The 22,751-nt window shown below is 32.6% G+C and overlaps 3 protein-coding genes across 13 annotated transcripts in view; 1 reads left to right on the top strand and 2 right to left on the bottom strand.

Moving 5' to 3' along the window:
* LOC143223851 (biotin--protein ligase-like) overlaps nt 1–3,594 on the top strand; it is a 16,724-nt gene extending 13,130 nt beyond the window's left edge. The window contains exons 8-10 of the mRNA XM_076452330.1: nt 187–301; nt 1,148–1,361; nt 3,014–3,594. Coding sequence (XP_076308445.1) covers nt 187–301; nt 1,148–1,361; nt 3,014–3,182 — 498 coding nt within the window. The 3' untranslated portion in view covers nt 3,183–3,594. The remainder of the gene's footprint in view (nt 1–186; nt 302–1,147; nt 1,362–3,013) is intronic.
* The window catches only part of LOC143223570 (protein BANP-like), a 145,990-nt gene that overhangs the window by 30,366 nt on the left and 92,873 nt on the right, over nt 1–22,751 (bottom strand). The window lies entirely within an intron of this gene.
* LOC143223571 (protein BANP-like) lies at nt 1,147–22,751 on the bottom strand. 11 transcript variants are annotated; one of them, XM_076451696.1, is made up of 6 exons: nt 22,640–22,751; nt 22,119–22,267; nt 20,423–20,586; nt 19,897–20,019; nt 16,885–17,123; nt 12,434–13,093 (listed from the first exon to the last, which is right to left on the bottom strand). In XM_076451696.1, exons 5-6 carry the CDS (start codon nt 17,033–17,035, stop codon nt 12,951–12,953), a joined length of 294 nt encoding a protein of 97 aa, XP_076307811.1. In that variant the 5' UTR covers nt 17,036–17,123; nt 19,897–20,019; nt 20,423–20,586; nt 22,119–22,267; nt 22,640–22,751; the 3' UTR covers nt 12,434–12,950. The 11 variants fall into 11 exon arrangements, with proteins under 11 accessions (XP_076307808.1, XP_076307805.1, XP_076307811.1 ...); XM_076451697.1 differs by having other exon boundaries at nt 22,143–22,267; XM_076451694.1 differs by having other exon boundaries at nt 22,192–22,267.

Here is a 22,751-nt window from a genome sequence, read left to right as displayed (position 1 = left end):
CACAGCATTTGGAACAATAACCCCTGCTATGTTGAGGAAAATGTCTCACAGAACATGGCATCACATAATATTATGCAGGGAGAATGAGGTACAGCACACAGATACACTGGATACGTAAGATATATGTATGGGTAGGGACTTACGGGCCACCCTGCATATATTTATATTTTCCTTTTGTACTTTTAGGACATAAATCTTAGAATTAAATGGCCCAATGATATCTACTATGGTAGCAATATCAAAATAGGTGGAGTTCTTGTTAACTCTTCATTGAGTGAAGGAATAGTCAGCTGTTTTATTGGTAAGTAAATATTATGGAACATTAAAAAAGGCATTATATACAGCAAGTATTATGGAACATTAAAAAGGGTTTATATACAGCAAATAAGATTTCATTTTAGTTAAAATATATTTTTTTTGTATAATAAACTGGCTTTAAAAAATCTATCAACCAGGAACAACTTGCACATTGATGCTCACTTTGAAATATATAGGAATAGGAAGTCATCAGTTTTTTTGTGTTTCATGATACAAAGAATATTAGGCCTAAATGTATCTTTTTTAATTTTGTCAATTGGTAATGAATTTTGTGAATTTTCTCTTTTATTTTCTGTAAGCTATGTGAAATATAAATGGAAGTAAGCTCATTATATCATTTAAAATTTAAAAACATCACATTTGTTTCTTAAAAATTTTGTGATAAATAAATTCTCTCAAAAATTGTTGGAGCATTTCCAATGTGATTTAAGGTTTGTTTTAAGTGTTGACAGTAGTGTAGCTATTTTACTTGTCTGGATACTCAAGAGTATAAACATTGATTACAAGTGTTTTAAGACTATTTTTCCATTGTGATATATAGTGTACTATAAGACACTTTGTATCTGAAATTTGCTTTTTTTCTTAACCTCTTAAGCTTATTCCTTTTTTCCTTTCTCTTAATTCAGCATTCTCACTTTAATTTACTTTTTCTTTAATGTTTTACTTCAATAGTGAAAAATTAACAAGTTTAGAAAGTTACTTAAATAAATTGTGACTAAAATGTATATACTGTTAATGTGTATTATAAAAGTAGATTAAGTTTTTTCTTAAACCTCAGTTCAAGTATTATTCCATTGATATTTAAATTTAATATTTTTCACATGTCTAGGTTGTGGAGTCAATATTAAAAACAGCAAACCAACAACATGTGTCAATGATATAATTCAGTTTCATAATCAAGCCATGGGTTCAGAATTAGAACAACTGACAGTTGAAGAGTTTATAGCCCAAACTCTGACACGGCTTGAAGATTTTATCTCTTGTTTTCAAATTCATGGCTCATCTCGGATCTTGCCTCTTTATTACTCGTACTGGCTACATAGGTATTTTAAATTTATAATTTAAAACAGTATTTAATACCAAAAAAATTGTAATTCATTAAAACAGTTTTGTAACTGCAGTGTAAAAGGAAAGTTTTTCAAACAGACACAGTAATTGTAAGACGTATAGTGCTAGTCAGTTTAAAATGATCTATAATTTCCTTCTCAGTAGAGAAACTTCTGATTAAGGACTGTTTTAGATGTTTAATAGCAGTCTTTCTTGAGTGCTTAATGTGTGTCATTCATCTGTAGTTCCATTCATTTTAAACTAGCAGTTTATTTTTTTTAAAGCAAAACTATATTGGGCTGTTTGTTGTACCCATTGTGAGAAATTGAACCCCAGAATTCAGAATTGTAATTCCATACATCTGTACTACAATACTGCAGTTCAGTGGCTGATCAGGGACACAAGATTTTACCTTTACTATGATAATATTTTGCATCTTGATGTATTTCAGCTGTTTTCAGTGAGAATTATTTTACTTATTGTACTGGTAGAAATACAGGAATGCTTAAGCAATTGAACTGTACTATTCACCAGTGAGAGATGAGTCAGTTTTAAATGTGATTAAAGATACATTTTATCCAAACTATTACAATTTTCAGTATGAAAGTTAAAGAAGAATGAAATGTGATACACCAATGTAGATTACTGGAGAGAGGTTATCCTGTAAATACAACTGGTGAACTTTATTAATTAGCCTTATGTTTTTTGTATTTTCCAACGTCAGTTTTTAAAAGTATTTTTTCATTGAAATGATTGTAAATGATGGGAACACAAATTACACGTGTTACATTTTAGAAAATACAGGATCAAAAATCTTATCATGTCTGTTGTTTGGTGCTATCAGAAGATGGCCAGCTAATGGATGAAACGTTGTGAACTTAATTTATAATTAAAAATACTTTGATAAACTTATCACATTGAGACCAGTTTATGTGGCATTGAATAAGTTTCTTGTGACAATTTTGAATTTGAATAAGGTTAGAATGTTGTACCAACCAAGAGCCCAGAGTTGATGGATATGGAGGAAGATTTCTCATAAGTTAAATTTATTTGAGATGACATTTCATTCTTCAAGAAAATTTTGTCATTCCTCCCTTTTTCAAATGTTTTTCTTTGCATTGAAGCTGAAACCAAGACTAAATTAAGACTCAGGTAAAGCTACAGTCCTAATAATATATGTGTATTTATACTTATCTAAGAAATACTGCTTTTTCCACAAATGTTGAGTAATAGAAATGGTCAAGAAAATAAAAGTAATCTTGTATAAAAATGAAACACAGCAATATCAGTTATAAAACTATATGTGTTTATGAGTAAATGTCATTTTGTAAGTAAGTAATTTATAGTGATATGTTAACGATGACTGTTTTTGTGATATTTTTGTATTTATCATAGTTGAAATCATTCTGTCTTTGTGATGTTGCTGTAAAAATGAGAAAGTTATTAGGAAATGACACATGACTTTAAAAATGTGGACTATCTCAACTATTTGCTAGTTTTTTCAATCATAGTTTCATTTGAAAGTTTGGTTATTTTTGTTGATGTTTTTTTGTAATTGCAAACCTTGAATGGAGACATTTAACATAGGATGTAAACATTTCACTCAAAATATTCATCTTGAGGTGAATCAGTAGGTTCTCTCTTTCAGTGGTCAGGAAGTCTGGCTGGAAGAGTCACAGGAGAAAGCAGCTATCCAAGGATTGGATGAACATGGATTTCTCAGAGTGAGAACTTCATTGGGAAATGTTTCTTTTCAACCAGATGGAAACAGTTTTGACATGATTCGAAACTTGATCAGACATAAGAAGGTGACTTAAGACAAGCTTCATGGAGAATGAACACAGTTAAATCTGAAAGAGTGAATAACAACAAAAATATTTTATTCCTTGTTTCATACATGTTGGGTTAAAGAGGTCAGACTGAAAATTGTTATACACTACAGATCAAGTGATTTGATGAAACAGACAATACAAGCAAACAAAAAGTAAGAACATTATGTATCATTTGTTCCATGAAGAGTGAAGATGATCACAAGGTTTTAAAGGGAACAATCTACAAAATTTTTAACACTTTGTACTCGGGTGGCAGTCAAAGTGTGCATGCTGCGACAAAGTATGATTGAACATAAGTCTTATGTCTGTACTGTTATTTTACATCTTACTTTAGATATATATTTAGGAAATTGTAGTGGTTATGTAAATAAACTTGCAAACTGTATAATGAACAAAATTATTGCTTATCCTTCACGTAAGCATCACTTTGCATTCCAACTTAACGAAGTCAGAGTCATATTAACTTGAATATTACAGACATAAGTTCAGTAACATATCTTACATTTTTTAATATAGAACAAACACGTCTTGTTGACTAAATACCCATCACATTTCCTGAAGATTCACATAATTCATGCAGGCAGGTCAGCATTTCTATACTCTTCTATACAGCATCTAGTATATTTCATTATTCACATAAGTCTGGGATATAATCTCTGATAATGTTTTTTATTTTTTAAAGTTTTGATTCCTTTATATTATCAGTTTATATTTTAAATTCTTGTAAATTTAGAGAAAGCACAAGTTATTAAATGAAGAAAGCTGTAGAATATGAGTACATAAATTTTTATTTGAAATGTAACTCGTACCAACCCTATTTATATACTGTTAGTACGTTAAACACCTAATAAATATATTAAAGAGTTTATCCACTAACTTACCAGTTTATATGCAACCACAACGTTTAGAAAATAAAGATATTGGCGTAATATGTCCAACACAGCTTTTTAATAACTTCTTTATCTTGTTACTTTAAAAAACAAACATTATATAGCGTAAAGAAATTTATGTGGGTTAAAAGGTTTAAGTAAAATGGTATTATTATTTTATAGTTACTTGCGTTTAGCGTATTTAATTAAATTTTAATAATATCTGAATATCTTATAATATCTGAACTCTATAGGTTCCGGCCTTTTCAGTCACTAGTCTGTTTGTTTGTTTTTGGAATTTCGCACAAAGCTAATTTTGCAGTGTAAGACTAGAGGGAAGGCAGCTAGTCATCACCACCCACCGCCAACTCTTGGGCTACTCTTTTACCAACGAATAGTGGGATTGACCTCACTTTTACGCCCCACAGCTGGGAGGGCGATCATGTTTAGCGCGACGCGTCGCGAACCCGCGACCCTCGGATTACGAGTCGCACGCCTTACGCGCTTGGCCATGCCAGGCCCCAGTTACTGGTCGAACGCTTCACAAACCTGTGTATTGTGTTTGCGATCATGCGAAATGTTTCTATTGTAGCATTATGATAACAGTAATCTGGGTGTTATTTAAAGGTCCATTGTATGATATAGTTGTTATCTGAATAAATTATTTTAAGCATAACTTCCTAACTACTGTCCCCTGTGATAAGGTAACATTAATGAAACTGTGGTGTTATAAGCTACGTGGAATTTTATATATCTGGAGAAGTTAGATGTTGCCTGTTTCAGTTTTTGCTGGATAACATAACATGTTTTGTACGTTTATATGACCAAAGACAAAGTATTTTAAAAGTTCTCAAAGAAAGTTTGTATTTTCGTCAACGTGACTGTAAAATCCAGTAAGTGATCGTAAGTGTATATTAACATTTTTATAAAACTTGAGTGACTTTAACAACCTGTGAAAATATCGTGAGTGTTCTAAAACTAGTGGAAATATCGTACGTGAGCGACCGTTAGAGCAACCTGTGAAAATATCATATTTAATTAATCCATATACCAATTTTCGAAGTAACGAAACTTAAATAACTAATCTTGTGGTTGAAAATATAACAGTTTATAGTGAATTTTGTAAACATTTGACCCAAGTTATTTATCTATCAAACTAGACTTTATTGTCTTCTTGTATAAGTTGGATAGTATACTTGATTGTCCCACATCAGGGTTGCTTGACCTAGCATGGTCGAACGTCACCTTGAGTACCAATTCTTTTAAACCTGAATAAATGAGCAGACTTAAATTGTCCATAAAACATTTGAGACCATAACTGTGTTATCGTAACCTTAAATTCAACTATGCTGAAGCACAGGCTTTCAGAATTCAATATAAACCAATGGATCGGATCTATTGATATAGTTCATGCATCATTTCAAATATATTCTGTTACAAGAGTCATCCCTCTAACATTAGTGTTCATGCTTTTGCTGAGTGGTTCAACTGACTCAGTATCAACACCAAAACTAGACGTATCAACCAATGATCTCTCTTTCAAACTCAGGGAAACAGAAAGTTTTTCTGTATATCTCAAAGAACCAGCTGATGTTGATGTTACAGTCACATTTAAATACGAACACAGAAGTACTTTACATTGCTTGCCAGATAATTCAACAATTCCGAAACAAACTAAACGCATTCTGAAATTTAACGTCACAACTGAGGAAGTAGGACACAATGTTATTTTTGTTAAGGCCGAACCAAATTATACAGACGTGACCAATGGTTTTGTTAGAGTAAACGTATATAAGAACGATGTTTTGATTATTTTAAGTACTGTCATTGGCTGGACATATTTTGTTATTTGGACAATCTCATTTTACCCCCAGCTCTATATGAACTGGAAGAGGAAGTGTGTAACAGGATTAAGCTTTGATTTTGTTAGTTTTAGCTTACTTGGATATACATGCTATTCGTTGTATAACTTGTGCCTAAAATTTCTCCCATCGATACAGCACGAGTATTTTGAATTATTCCCGACAGGCGTCATTCCAGTGGAAATGAACGATGTCTTTTTTGCTGTTCATGCATCAGCCATAACACTCGTTCTCATTTTTCAGTGTTGTATCTATGAAAGGGGTGATCAAAAACTTTCCCGCATCGCAATTATAATTTGTACCTTTACTTTAACTGGAACAGCTATTTTCCTTGCAGTCGTATTAGCAGGAGTAATCGAGAACCAACCATGGCTCACTTTTCTCTTTTACTTGTCTTACGTCAAGTTAGTTATGACAACAGCAAAATATATTCCTCAAGCATATTTAAATTATTTGCGGCGATCAACTGTTGGCTGGTGTGTTGAGAATGTGCTCTTAGATTTCACAGGTGGCGCTCTGAGCATTCTACAGATGTTTATCACGGCCTCGAACTTTAAAGACTGGGCTTCCATTTTTGGAAATTTTGCAAAGTTTGGGTTGGGGATAATTTCCATTATGTTTAATATTTTGTTTATGTTACAACATTACTGTATTTATCCTATAAAATATAACAGACTCTAGTTATGAATGATGTTTTTCTGTATTTTAAAAATAACATTTTAGGTTATATTTTTCTCATTGTGAAGTAAACAGCTTTTTTGTGTATAGTAATTTAAATATGTTTCAAGAAAGCTGGTATTTGATAAATAAATGTTTTTCGTTTGTTGGTAATGATAAACATGGTGGAAATTTTTTTCATGATGGAATGAAACTTTATTTTTAAAATCGGTTGATCCTCAGTTTGGTTAATTTTTATAGAATAATAAAAAATGAAAGTAATAATTTTAACTGATTGATAAATTAATGTATGAAATATAAAGTAAGGTTACGAACCTTTACTTATCTCAGACTTCTCATGTTTAGCTTCCAAGCCGGTAGGCGGGTTCGAATCCCGGTCGCACCATACATGCTCGCCCTTTCAGCCGTGGGGCCGTTATAATTTTACGGTCAATCCCACTATTCGTTGGTAAAAGACTAGCCCAAGAGGTGGCGGTGAGTGGTGATGACTAGCTGCCTTCCCTCGAGCCTTACACTGTTAAATTAGGGACGGGTAGTACAGACAGCCCTCGAGTAGCTTTGCGCGAAATTAAAAAAAAAAAAAAGCCGGTAGCGAAAACTGAAAGGGCTGAATCCCTCACACTAATAATTAACCAATTGGCAACTCACCTACCTATATCAGTCTCCCATCATGAGACTACAAATGCCAGTACTGCTATAAACGTGAACAATATGCTTTCAGTAAAGTAAGTGATATGCTACTCACTGTTACAAGAAGTAAAGGAATGTGAACAATTACGTCGTTATTTATTGTGTATTCACTCATTAAGTAACCTGAAACTAGAAATTAGTCAATCAAAATTAATACTGCTTTCCACAACTAGAAATTAGCCCATACTCCACTCTGCGCCGACTACGCTAAGTTGTGCATTGATCTACATGGTTTGTTGCACTCAGGCAGTGATGAATAAATTTTATATGGTTACTCTTTTCCTGAACGCGAGTTTTATTGTGCACCCCTAATAAAAGTAAAACAAGTGTTTAACTAGTGCCTAGCTTAAGGCAAAGTTACAATTTACTTATTTAGTGTGAAGAATGGGCTTGACCTTGGGATGAGATCCATTCTTGATACAGAAACTCAAAGGAGATCACTATTTCGTTTTGGTCGTTAAAACAACAACAACAAAACGTCTCTCACAGTTATGGTCTCCCAGTGGCACAGCTATATGACTGCGAAATTAAACGCTAGAACCCGAGTTTCAATACCCGTGGTGAGCAGAGCATTGTGTAACTTTAGCTCAACTTCAGGAAACAAACTCACGAGTATGTTGATGTGAAAAGTCAAAGCACGTTCACAACCTTTCTTGGCAGGTCAAGTTATTCTTTACGAATCAGCATTCAGTAGTTTGCAAGACCTTTAATTGAATTATATCCGAACAATTTTAAAACTGAATAGCTCGTTAAGCACCGTTGATGGATAAGATGTTGCTGTTTTATGGATTCTGGATCCAGTCGTATTTTTTTGTCGATTCTTTAAATTTATCTGCAAGTTAACACTGGGATTTTTTTTATATGAATAGATACGACATCACGAATAAAACTATAACTCATTTTCTTCCAACTCGAGTGTTAGATTATAAGTCCGTAAATTTACCGTTGTCCCTTCGAGGAACGATGCACTATCGAATGTTACATCTGGAGCATAATCTCACGCATTTTTATGACAGGAGTAAAACTATTGTCTCTTCTATATTGTATAACTCATGAATTTTCCAATAAAATAAAATGTTTTTAAGGATTTTTTTCAATATAAGAGTAAAGACCTATTTTTCAAGCAAGCTGCTTTGTCACTTCCGTTGTTTCACTTGTAGCTTTAAGAACTCGACAGTTTTAACCACGTGCTCATGGTGTTTGGTTTTCAAAGGTCTTCTGGCTTAATGTTGTCAACAGTTAACACCTGCGAACAAATAACGCAATGTGGAGATCTGTAACTGAAACCGAATTTCAAATGACCTTCATGATACTTAGGCAGTTTAGTTTGGCATTCAGTTTACCAACAGATGTGAAAACCGAGGAAGAGCTTGGTCCAGCTCCATCATCGAGTTCTTTTTCATTATCTTAATAACATGGCAATTCATTCTGTTTACTTCCGAGCCGTCACTCAAGGAAACACAATATTGTTTGTTTCTATTATTTAACACATATTCATCTATATTTTTGCAAACTAGTAAATTAATGTTAATATCGAACATTTTGAAACTAACACGCTAATAAATACGCAAACAAAAATTCTATGATATTTCAGCCATCCAATCGAAAGTCACGTTGATCTTTGCTTGGAATGTTGTCATAACATAAAACTACATTCCCATATCATTGGTTTATACACATAAATATGATAATTAAGGCCTTCGGTTTACTGTATCTAATTCATAACTGCGCCATCTTTAAGAAAGAGGGCATTGGTTTCTGAGATTTCCAATACTTTTAATAACAATTTTATACATGCACGGTTATTTGAAGCTGAATTAACCAAATTTCTTCTTTAGCTGTCTGGAAATTCTTGAACTTGTAACAATGTTTTGATCCCTTTGTGTCCCATCACACTGAGAAGGAAAAGGTAGAACGTCTTTCGAAAACTTTTTTATGAAGAGTTGATTGCATGTAAAGTATAATCAGATTTAACAGCGGAAATTTGAATGTATTTTTTAATCAGTGTAGGCTTACGTTTGCTGTGCCTTATGTAAAGCCAAATTCCAGGCCAGAAAGACAGTTTGTAAGATTACTCAGCCTCGGGGTCATTGCGCTGAAAATAAGTTTATGTATTTTATCTAGCTTTCGATAACAATTCAGGTCAAACATATGATACACACTCAAAAGAATTTCACGTGACGCTATCTATTTTACTGATAACAAGTTATTTTAATACTTTTCTTTTTTGACGCACATCATTTATGATTCATTACTGACAAAATATGTCAACTATACAAGCAATTGTTAAAAGTTGGAGAAACTGAAACTCGACCCCGGTGAAAGTTTCAGACAAAACATTTACTGAAAATACTTGTGCTGTTATGAGGAATATCCATAGATACATTAAAGAGCCATTTCGCTTCTTTGAAGACATTTTAAAAGCTAACCTCCGACTCTCTGGGAAGCTGAAATTCGACCCAGAGAACAGTTTTCGACCTGCACAAACATTAGCCGCTATGCAAAGAGTCCATAGGTACACAAAAAGGTGATTCCTTTGTCGGGAGGCCATGCATGGCCAGGTGGTTAAGGCCATCGACTCATAATCTGAGGATCGTGAATTTGAATCCCCACCACACCAAACATGCTCGCCCATTCAACCGTGGAGTGTTTTAAAGTGACAGTCAATCCCACTATTCTTTGATACAAGAGTAACCCAAGAATTGGCGGTGAGTGGTGATGACTAGCTGCCTTCCCTCTTATCTTACACTGATAAATTAGGGACGGCTAGCACAGACAGTCCTTGAGTAGCTTCACATAATTCAAATCAAACCAAATTTTTCTCTGAATACATTTTCAAAGCTATTTCGGCTATCTCCAACTTTTACCCACATCCAACTGTAAAACAGTATAACAATTTTGGTTTTAAATGAACCAAGTAATCAAGAAGCTGTTCAGATAACGTGAGTTTTATAATACCACAATGTATACAATACATGAGACTTTTAACTTGTTCATTTCTGGATTATCACGTGGCTCGGAGGCTTAAAGTGAGAATAATTGGATAATTTGCTGGAACTATACAAACAATTAAACTATTAATATTGACATCTTATAGAAGTGATTAAAACACTTTGCTAATGTTTTGCTTCACTTTTTCTGAACTCTACTATTGTATATTTTCATGATACACTTACTCACATTTGGGGCGTGTTGATTAAGGCACTTGACTTTCAATCTGTAGGATAAAACCAATCACCGAACATGTTCTCCTTTTAGAAAGGGGGCATTGTTCAAATGTTTCTAACCTGCATACAACTTACATATAAGTAATTCAATCAACTACATCCTGTAAAAACACTTCAGAAACCAATACACAACAATCTCTATTATTTGCATGCATTTTCTATATAAATCTTTTTACAACCAACATTCAACTACCACCTGTAGCAGCACTTTAGAGGGAAGTAAACAACTACTCACACATTCCAAACACTGTGTTAATTTGTGAATTTTAATTGTTTTACACTAGTACCAGATTATAGTACTAAACCTTCGTGTTGTGCTGGATCAAAATCAAAGGATCATAAACTTCGCAACAGATTACTCAAAATGTATATCACATGTGGTGGTAACAAATAAAGGTACAGAGAATTACTAATATATCAGTGTATCAAAATGACATATTTTTAGTAAAATAATACTGCAAAAGGGATTTAAGGTTACATAAATCTAGTGCAAGATATGAATTACTGTGTTGACTTCTTGCATTGCTAAGTGATGAATTATGTTAGTCCCTCAAACAAGCATTTTACAAAGAATACTACCCAGACACACAAGCTCAGTAACATGGTGGAAGAAAGTAAAATTAGTTAAGGTTCTTGCCTACATTATATTATGATACAGCCCTCTGTATTGCAACATATTACAATACAATAGCATTGATAATACCCAGCTATGGTAACAAATAATCATTGACATATACACACAGTAGAAACATTGTTTGGAACCAATTCGTCTGTCATTAACACAGTTTTTTCTGGTGGTTTATGATTAAATACTGTTACTGACAAGCTTCTACAAATGATTCTATATTAAGTTTAGACCATACATCCTTTGCTGCTTGTGGACATAAGCTACTAAGACCATATTTAAGCAAAAGCATAAGGGCTAGGCATGATTTAGCAGTTAGTTTGCTGGGCTTTAGATCAGAAGTTGCAATATTTAATCTACAATGTGATACTGAACGAACGTCACATTATCAGCTGTGGAACACTATAACTGTGAGTGGCAGGTGCTGCTGATCCCTCCGGATAGAAATTTTTAAATATGGATGACTATGCCTGAATATAATTGGACCCTGAGATGTCATTCAGATCGAAAATAAAAAACTGGAGTTGCATGTCATCTGGTTTAGGCCTACTATTTCATGATTGTTGTCATAATTTGTTGAATTTTGTGCAAAGGTATTTGAGGGTTATCTGTGCTAGCCATTCCTAATTTTGAAGTAACAGAATTGAAAGTAAGTAGCAAGTTAATACTATTGAATGTAAATTTATGGGCTACTCTAACTGAATACTCTAACTCTAAACACTCTTCCTTGCAACTGGTTTGGTTCCACAGTAAAATATGAAAGTCATGTTCAAGTTCTTTATCAATGTGTTTGAAATAAAACATTAAAATTTTTCTTTATAAGATAAAAATGCAAAAAAAGATATGTCATAAAAAAGTTTCTGATGGTAGTAACACTATAAAGTTGATGAAGTGATAGTGTCTTTACTTTATTAAGAATAATAAAACAACTAAATTTGCCACATACTCCAACAGTACTGTGTAGGATATAACAATTCTTTGGTACAAAAGCTAAATTTAAGTCCAGAATATAAAAGAACCCACCAAAATCAGACATTTTAGGATGATTTGGACAGCAATCAGAAATACTTTTTGTAATATATCTACTATTTGGCCATATCTCAGACAAAATGAGCGTGGTAAAGTAAATAAGAAAAATGAAAGCAATAGAAATCAATGGGGCATTCTTATATTACACAGGAACATGTGCAGACATTTACACTACTGAAACTTACTGGAAAAATTTAACTCACTAATTGTGGAAACTTTACAAAAGAAAAAACAACAAATAACTGTGTAGAAGATATGATGTTAATAACATTTATATTTACTTACATAAAACATTGTTCAAACAATGCAAAAACAGTAGTTAAAATGGGATTCTGAGAGTGGTGGAGCTCCCTTTTGTGATCCACCTTAAGATTCCATTCAGGAGACCAAAAACATTAATAATCTGAATCCTCAAGAGGAGGGCCACCATACCACCCCAACTTAGCTTCTATAGATAAAAATAAATTAACTACAATATCAGCCAATAGAAGTAAAGTTTTTTTGTTTATGTTTTTCTTTCAACTTGTATGAGTAAAAGACATTCATTTCAGGATATCTCTTAGCACATTTCAAAATGTCAACAATTGCTTTAACAAAAGCAAGCAAAAGAACTTAACATTGTACTCAATATGTCATAAAAATCTGACTGGTCTGAGTTATGAAAGTTGGTTCAATGTTTGTGGGTTAGAATTTAATCACAACCAATCACAAAGCAAGTAGACAAATGACTGGGCAAGACTTGTTTTCAGTTGTTCAATGCAATTCTTATTTGGCTACTGAGATTGGTCTTGTACTTCCTCTGCTGCTGGAACTGTCCAAACTTGACCAGTAGACAAAACCTTAATGTCTGGTGCCTGTTGTAGTTCAGCTACTTGCTCAGGAGTGGCACGCACAATGTGAATTTTTTTACGCTGTGTTAAGACAGAAAAAATAATCAGTAACATAAAATCTGACTAGATTTATTGGTCAGAACAGCAAATTAACATCAAAAATAATTTAGTTAATGCTTTTTATCCAATCATTTAATTTTAAGCTTCCTGAAATAACTGTGGACCTACACAAGCACTCATATTGAACATTTGTGACAAATTATTCTGTTTCAGAAAACTAATAAAGTAATCAGACTTTCACTATAAATAATTTTGTGGCTTATTTAAAAACTCCAGTAGAAACTGAAGAGGAGAATGTTGAAAAGTTAAGCTGTTACAGATTTCTAAAAGTTATTTAATATTTATAGTAATTTGAATTACATAACACATTAATAACTAGCTTTAGTAATTTGGGTAAATAAAAGTAAGCTGGTAAAAGTTTTAACTTAAAAGTTTAGTAATGCAAATTTGACTGTAATGTTAAACTAGGCTTAATACATGTAAAGATACTTTAGACTTAGGTATATTCAACTTACTGGTAAATCATGAAGAAGCATGAATACATTGTTTCACTAAATAAATAAAATCTGAAACTAATTTATTGTCTTTGGCATTTTACATTCAGCTTATACTTTCATAACTTATAAATAGGTTATACGTCAGGCTAAAAACATTTAAATAACTTTAGGTATAATCTTAGTTCAAATAATTTATTGAGTTCTGTTTCTAAGTCTTATACAAAGATTAAAGATAAATTTTAGTGTGAAAAGAGTAGTGATTAAAAAATAATATTATTGGTTCTTAAATGCTAGGTTTAAAAGTAACAGTGTTAACCACTGGCTACTGGTACTAAGTATTTATTTTGAGGCTACAAGTATAAAGATGATGATTATGACTCGTGTAGGAGTTAAGCATTCACAGTTTGTTATGTGCAATGGATGCACTGCGTGGAATTTATTTGGAAACTCAACACTGGGAAATAGTTTTAAGGAAGCTAGTAATGATGTGCAATTTTTATGTGGAATTCGTAGGTTGGAAGAGAAGTTGGAGGCTATCCTGATCAAAGTAGATGCAACAAATTATGAGAAAAACTGTGGGAAATGGTAGCAGGATTTGAAGAGGAGCTTAAACATTTATATGGAATGGATACATTAGCTAACAGTGATTTTCAGAAGATTGGAAAGAGTACTGTTATTAAAGTAAAAAATAGTGCAAAAATTTCAGCTTTTCGTTTCTGCAGATGAAGAACTATTGGAGAGAAGGAAAACAAAAGATAAGAGATGTGTATGATAAGGAAGTTATAGTTATAGGTGATTCCTTGACAAGGCATGTGGACAGTCTGTGGGGTAAATAGGGAGAATAAAACTGAGATTATGCTACCCAGGGGCACATGTGGAGGATATAACTGACAGAGCAGGAAAATTAATAAAAGGGAATAGCAGAGATGCAGTTTTTGTAGTGCATGTAGGAGATAATGATGTAATGGTTGATAAAGACATTTAAAGAAAAAAGTCATAATTTTATTTTGCCAGGGATACTGGCCATAACTTACTGAAGGGGTTGGAGTTATATGTTGGTCACCAGGGCTAAATTTTAGACTTAGGTTAGTATGTAAAAATGAACAGTTAAACTAGATGGACTTGTGGGATCATTTTAGTGGAAGAAAGGAGTTTTTTTGGAGTGGATGGATTACATTGAAATAGGGCAGGGGTTGGCTTGTTTGCTAAGACTATTAAATCAACTGTATGGGAAGTTGTAAACTATGACTAAACAGTGGTGAAGGCCAGGAAAACTAAACTAAAGGCACAGAGAATGAGAGGCAGAGAAATGTTTAGCAAAGTAAGTGAGTATAGAAGTAGCTATAAGGTTAGGTTTAATTGTTACTATTGTACTGCCAGAAGAAATAAAATAGATGAATTTAGAGTCTTATTAGGAATGGAGGATTTTGACGGAAATGGAGGAAATTAGGGCAAGAAAAAGGACTTATTGAAAAAGGTTGGTTGAACATTAACAGTAATGATTTCTTTAATTACATTATGGGTACACAAAATGTTAAAATTGGGGTAGCATCCTTGAAACACAATAAAGGAACGCTAGTATCTGATGATCACAAGATGGCTGGGTTATTAAGTTTTGTTTTTAACTTAGTTTTTACTAATGAAGATTTGAGCAGTATTCCATATGTTGAGCTGTTGATGAGTGGAAACAAGGTCAAATAAGATGATTGTATTAAGCTTGTTATTGAGCTTGTTAAAAATTTGAGATGTTTAAAAAACAATAAAGCTGATAGTATTTCCCAAGGGTTTGAAGAAGGTTAAAAATAAGTGAACCACCTACTACTATTTTTTTGTCAGTCCTTGAATTGTGGGAAGGTACCAGAAGATTGGAAGTTAGTTAAGAAGTTAGGAGGTGATAAAAATTGTTCCAGTAATTATAGACCTATTAGTCTTACATCAGTTGTGAGAAACATTTTGGATAGTCTATTAAAAGATGCTTTGCAAAGTCATTTAACAAAGTTTAGAATTTTGTTCAATAGTCAACATGGTTTCAATACAAGAAAGTATTGCATTATAAATTATTTGACATTCTGTGGAAAGTTACTGCTTCTGTAGATGAGCATAAATGTGTAGAATTGGTGTACCTAGATTTTCAGAAAGCAGTGGACATGGTGCTACATAAGAGGCTTGTAAAAAAATAAAAATGTGTCTATGTGTGTTAACAAATTGGATAAAAGAGTGGCTGGATGGAAGAAAGCAGAGAGCTGTTTCAATTGAAGTTCAGTAAAACTGGATTAGTGTTATAAGTGGGATACTTCAGGGTTCAATCTCAGGACCTTTACTCTTTTTAATCTGCAAATGACATTAAGGTCTTGGGTGTTGCTAGCTGTGAAAAGAATGCTGCTGATTTACAAAAGGATTTAGATGGTTTATTAAATTGGGCATATAAATGGTAAATTTGTTTTTATTATAATAAATGCAAGATAATGCACGTGGGTTGTTACAACTTGCATTATAAGTATAATTTGGATGGGAATAACTTTAACAATGCTATGAAAGAAAGGAATCTTCTTGTAATGGTCACTCAATCTCTAAATTCACTCAGCAGTGTGCTGTTAGTGATGGTAGGGCAAATAGGTTTATAGGCTGTATCTACAGAAATATTAAATGCAAGTGTAAAGAGGTTGTAATTTCATCGTACAGATCAGTGGTTGGACTACAGTTTTGGCTCCTTATCTTAAAAAACACATTGGATTGTTGGAAAGGGTTCAGAGAAGAGTTACTAGAATAGTACCTAGAATGAAGGGGGTTGTTATTCAGGAAGAGATCAAAATCTGTGAAACTGTTTTCTCTTGAAAAAAACAAAGAATTAGGGGAGAGCTAGTTGAAGTGTTCAAGAATTGTAAAGGGAATTGACAATGTTGATATACCATCTTTTTTGTACTTAACAGTGAGAACAGTAGGACTAGAAGACACAAATATAAATTTTGTTCAGGGTAAGTCATTTTCATCTAAGAAAGTTTTATTTATTTAACAAGGAGGTTGGCCTTAGGAATGTGTTGTTGTAGAGGCAGTAGATTTAAATAAGTTTAATTAAAAGCTTAATGAGTATGTGACTGATAATGGCTGGCTTTAAGTTTTTTATTTATTTACTGATCAATTTAGTTTGGAGTGTGAAACAGCTGAGATGAACTAATAGGTCTCATACAGCCCCACCTCATTGCTATGTATCAAAACAGTATTAAAACCCTAAGCAGATGGTACACTGCAACTGCTCATATTCATTAAGATGTTTCTGGAAAAGGGACAATCTAAATATGTTCACATTTGCCTGATCTGTGGCTTCAGACTTGAATGTGTCCCTGCAGCTTGACTGTCTTCGACTCCTGTTCCTTCATTTGTTTGAAGATTAAAATTTGTTGTGTCCAGGTCTGTCTGGTAGCAGATTAATTCAAAGCCACTGCTCTTTGATATCTCTCCATCACTGGGCATGACCTCCTTGACCACACCCCCCAGAGAGAGGATATGTCACAAGATGAGTGGAGTTATCTTCCACCTCTGTCATATCTAGAGGACAACCCTAGATAACAAAAACAAAGCCAATGAAAGTAAATGAGACAATATTTATAAGTTAAATTCAAAACACTATCCTCAATGCAGCATGTAATGACCTAAGATCTAATTACTATAGCCTATTGTGAAAAGTAAATCAACATAATACACTTAATAAGAGGTTACCTGTGCCTCACATTTTATTTATAAACCTTTAAGCTAGAAATGTGTATTTTTCTCAGTCAAATTTAATGACTCGAAAATCCTTTCAAGCAACCATTCATCTTGTTTTGCAGGTCATCAACCATGGCCTGCAACAATCCAATTATAGCCTGCTTTTATATTTGCATGATATATCAATGAGCAGATAGAGCCTATTACTGATTATTTTTAAATATTTTTGGATTACAAGTGTCAAAACACCATCCCTATCAGTGTTTTTATGTTCTCACAGCAAAAATTCTTGACTACATTGCACGAAATGTATGAAAAAAAACTTTCAAACTATATCTGAAGTTTGTACAGAAAACTTAAACATTTTAGTATGTGTACAGTTTTTCAAAGTTATTAAATTTTGATATGAAACAGTTCTTGGAGAAAATCACAAATAGTTTTTTATTGCTTTAAACTTTCTTTTTTGTTGTTGATTAGCATTATTTTATATAACTGAATCAGCTTTAACTTGATTGATAGGCATTAAAATATTTATTTAGCTACTTTGTCTTTATGACTGAAAACAAGACAAACAAAGAATTACAAATGAGCCTGTTTTCTAAATGTTACTGTTATTTTTATCTCTACTTTCATCTTTAAGTTTTTGGTCCATTTCAATGTAAATAAATAGGAATTTATTTAATGTATTACTAAGTCTATTGTAATCAAACAAAACACTCAAATGCAAAAGATTTCCTGTCACAGGTGGACACTACTGTATTGTTAACCTAAATATCCATGCTTTATATCTTGTCAAAGAAAAATCCTGTGCTTTTAAAGCATATCATAAAACAAAAAACAAAAAAACTAACTTCCAAAGGATAGTGTGATTGTTTGTGGTGAATTTAGCACAAAGGTACAAATGAGCTGAGAAAGTTGTCCTTAATCTTGATGATATCAATTAGATGGAAAACAGCCAGTTAACACTACCCACAGCCAACTCTCAGCTCCACTTGTCACACAATATAGTAGGATTTGACTGTTCCTTTCATAATGCATCCATAAATTCAAAATGGATAGCTCAATTCTTTAATGGGACACAAACCTCATACCCTCAGGTTGGCACACTAACCACGTGGACCTACTTGACTCCATAAGTGTAAAAGTGTATAATACTTTGTTCCTTTGTTACCCTTGTTAGCAAAAACATAAAGGTTTTCGAATTTGACTAAGTTCTACATCTCAACATTGTATTGTCATTTGCAGGGCAATTAATTCACATTTTCCTCTTTCTGATGAATTTACTTAAATTAGTAATCCTTTTTAAAATTAAGAACCATTCAATGATTTTAAGAGCTCCATGAGTGATACAGTTCAACAATTAATTAACAGTCAAACAAACAGTGGGAACAGAAAAAAATATTAAAACTTGGTTTGAAAAGTATTAAGTTTATTAAGTAGTTATAAAAAATCTGGGAGTCTGTTGTTTGGAACTTAAGACATTTACAGATGCAACAAAAATGATAGTTTGAACTCTTTTATGAATTTTTAAACATGAAATAAACTGTAAAAGTATTAAATATAGCCAAAATTTCAATTCTAATATCTGTTAATTAATAAAATGTTAAAATACAGTAAAAGTTACAATTTTTATTACATATTAAATTTATGTTGTAGATTTCTGCTTCAAGCAATATCAATGACACTTTTATTTAACAAGTAAGTTTAATTGTAGGAGAAACAGTAGTGGTAGTAGCTTTGACATGAACCTCAGAATCCAGTTCAACAAAGAGTGGAAGTTTAAAAGTCCAAACAAGAAGAGCTACAAAGAGTTACGTACTGTAATAAAAGAGACACAGTGCTGACATGTACTAAAATTTTTGTCCCCCAGTGGCTCAACAGCATGTCTGTAGACTTATAATGCTAAAAACTGGGTTTCAATACCCATGGTGGGCAGAGCACAGATAGCCCATTGTGTAGCTTTGTGCTTAATTCAAAACAACAACAAATTTTCAAACAAAGGTGTAGGAAATACAAAGAAAATCTAAGTGTTCATTTTAAAAAGTAAGGAATTGATTGAAAATTCCATAAAGGAAAGTATGTGTGAAGAACATGTCTGACCCTGCAAGTGCTAATCGAGAAGTGAAGTTTGGTTAAGATGCATAGAGGGAATGAGCTATGCTAGGAGTTGTATCTTGTTCCTATTGGTGGGCAGATTGTCAGATGCACATTTTCATGTTATCATGCAGCTGCTACATGTGAGGGTAAATGAGAATATCAAAAGTAGTGGCTAGCTAAAAGCTGCATGTATAAAGAACAGTACAAGTTGGAAGAAGCTATTCTGTGAAAGGAGATAAGATATTGTATCGATATACCAGTATATATGGGTATTACTGGATCAGTTACATATAAGATAGTCATGTCTAGATACCAACCCACATTGATACACAATATACTGCTGGGTCTATGTAATTATCTTTATCTGAGAATAAAACAACACTAGGTTACATCCTCGTTTGTGTATAGAATACATTGGTTCTAAGTAACTGTCCTCATGTTTTTAGAGGGCATCACTGCTAATTTATTTACGTAGAGTATATTTCTCGTTACTGATATTATTAAATTAAGCTCTTTGGATATAAACTCACTTTTCTTGTTAGATGCAATCCCTTTTGTTTACGTCTGAAAGCAGTTCGGCACTTGGGAGTCTAAATTCTGTTTGATTCGCATCCAGTCTACTGGTGAGATTCCGAACTTGTAAATAAGGTGACCTGTTTGAATTTGCAATATTTAAATTCAAATTAATTTTTTTTAACTGTATAATGGTTAAGCTTTTAACCTGTATATTTCAATACAAACATAATTACAAAGGAATATTCATAATACTTGTATGACATTATGGAAACATACATTTAAAATATATAATTATACTGTTACAAAAACAACAAAGAAAAAGGGACTATATTCATATTTTCTTAAACATTATCTATTCCTTAAGCTAATAAGATGACTGAATAAATCCTAGGATTTCTCATGTTTGCAAACTGTAAAAGATCTATTTGTTAAGTATTAAAATTCTTACTAAATTAAATAATTCAAAGCTTACTAAATATTTTTATTTACCAAAATATTTATAACTATTCATTTCTATGTTTGAAACATGCTTTTACTAACATCGAATTCCATACACCATGAGAGGATCCAGTTGTCTCTTTCTGTGTTTTCCTGTACCAGATATATTGGAGCAAGCTTGCGTCTCCCGATCAAAAAGATAATCCAGAAGTGTGAAAGCCATCTTCTCTGGAGTTGTACAAGTGTTATTTATATGGAACAGCTCACTGTGTTTTGAACCAGAAAAAAAATAATTATACTTAAAATAAAAACACAAAGACATAAAATGCTGCTCATTAAACTGTTAAAGTTAAGAATATTAAATTTTCACATTTGTTCATTAAAACTGTATATATCATTCATTATCCAAAATGCCAAATCTTTAAAACCTTGAAACATAAAAAAAGACTCATAAGCACGGACACAAAAAATCAAAAATAATGTGCTACTCTTTTCCACTTTTTCTAAACGTAGAAAAGTAATTATTATGATCGTAAATCAGCAATCAAGGCACAAACTTGAAGTCAGTAATGAGCAACTGCTGGTTGTATTTTTGCAGTATGCTGCTCATAGTATCAATTGACCAGTAATATTTGTTATCAAGAAGTACACAAGAGTCAGGGTTTCAGTATATGGGCTTGATTCTTTACAGTAAGTACCTGTGACTTGTTGGAGATAAATTTGACCAATAAATGGATTTGCATGCAATCCACTTGTTTTAAAATAATATATATTAAAACAAGTCCAATATATGTATAAAAATTATTTTCACAAGAGGATATTACAGTTGTATCAAAAACTCTAAATAATTATTTTTCTCTATCATAATATAATTAGTTTTGAGTTCACACAAGTTACTCTGTGCATTATAAAAGTTTCAGACAAAGCTTTAAATAATTCTTTCTCTACATGAATAGACCACACACACTTATTCAATTACTTTAGAACTCAACAAACAAATTATTCTACCTATTTCTATTGTTTCAATGTAGCTGTGAAACACACTACACAAGTCCCCCCATTAAGGCTAATCACTCACACACAGACTGACTTTATATTTTCTAACTTACTTTTCTTGACTTGTGCTCACTTGGTCATCAGTATGTGTGTATGTACATAAGCTAAATAGTATCATATATCCAAAATCAAGTTTCTTGAAAATCAATATAATTACAGATTATTATGACAGTGGCTGGTGGTATTGTTGACATTTTTATTTCAGAAGGGTAAATTACTTCTTTTTAACATGCTACTGAGCCCATATAATTCCACGTGGACAGCAGACAGAACTGTATAGTCCTTTATGTGATTTATCTAATAAGGCTTCAGATGTAGACGTATTGATAATTACTGTGAAATTATATTTCCACAGGGTTAAAAAACAAGAAATTTATGAACTGTTCTTGCATGTTGAAGCTATCAGTAATGCCAAAATAACATTAAGTTTTCCTGTTGTAGTTTGCCATTTTTTACAAGGGTAACAGCGATTACTTCACATGTACCAAAACTAATAATTATCCATGTAATTAATAGACTGTGGCAGAGCACAACTTGAAGATTTTCAAAATATTTACCCAAACAATTAAAGAATAACTAAGCCTAATTCTTATCCTAGTGCCTTTGAAGCATTTCATTAAACAGTTTACCAGCTATCCTGAAGCTACAGCAATACATTACTATATCAAAAACAGCCTTTCCCAATTTACTCTAGAAATGACTGTTGAACAACGTTCCTAGTATAAGAGCAAACTGTAATTACCTCACTTCATGTAATTATTCATACTTTGTCTTTTGAAGGAAATATTTCATGAATTTTAAGTTTATCTTCACACCTTGGAGTTATGTGACATCTGACTCGTAATTCAACATTATTTTCATCACCCAGCCATGAGCCATTAGGAAAGTCCACTAAATGCAATAAATAAGGTAATGTAAGAAATTTTGGAGCAAACATACATTGTACATTTTTCAAACACAAAAATGAACTTTATGCAACTTAAATTTTTGAAAATAAAGATGTGGTACATAGCTGTGCATAAAAGTGCTCACTGGACACCAAAAAGAAACTCTGATATATCCATTATGTGGAATACAATAATTTACTCGTCAAAGCACATTATCACAAAACTTATATAATGGTAATAAAATGAAACAGTACTGACTTTGTTTACATCAAAATGTTGTCAAGAACTAATGGAAGTTTTCAAGCCATTCTCGTATGTTGCATATAATCATTGCATGTTGTAAAAGGAAAACATTCACAGTGCACATCAAGCTCACCTTCAGAATTAAGTGTGATGAATGTGACACTAGAGCCAAGAGAAACTGTACAATGCTCATTTTCCTCAGAGCTAACACTACCTGGGGAACCTGGTGATAATCAATGTCATTA

This window comes from Tachypleus tridentatus, chromosome 8 (genome assembly GCF_004210375.1).
Source record: "Tachypleus tridentatus isolate NWPU-2018 chromosome 8, ASM421037v1, whole genome shotgun sequence".
Classification (NCBI taxonomy): domain Eukaryota; kingdom Metazoa; phylum Arthropoda; class Merostomata; order Xiphosura; family Limulidae; genus Tachypleus; species Tachypleus tridentatus.
This window is presented reverse-complemented; position numbering and strand designations above follow the sequence as displayed.

Bases quoted from the DNA above. Each gene is read 5' to 3' on its own strand.
- LOC143223571 (XM_076451690.1), bottom strand. The intron at 20,587-22,191 runs GTGTGAAGATAA...TTCAAAACACAG, and splicing joins AGATGTCACATAACTCCAAG to TGAGCTGTTCCATATAAATA. The intron at 20,020-20,436 runs GTATGGAATTCG...AAATTCAAACAG, and splicing joins CAACTGGATCCTCTCATGGT to GTCACCTTATTTACAAGTTC.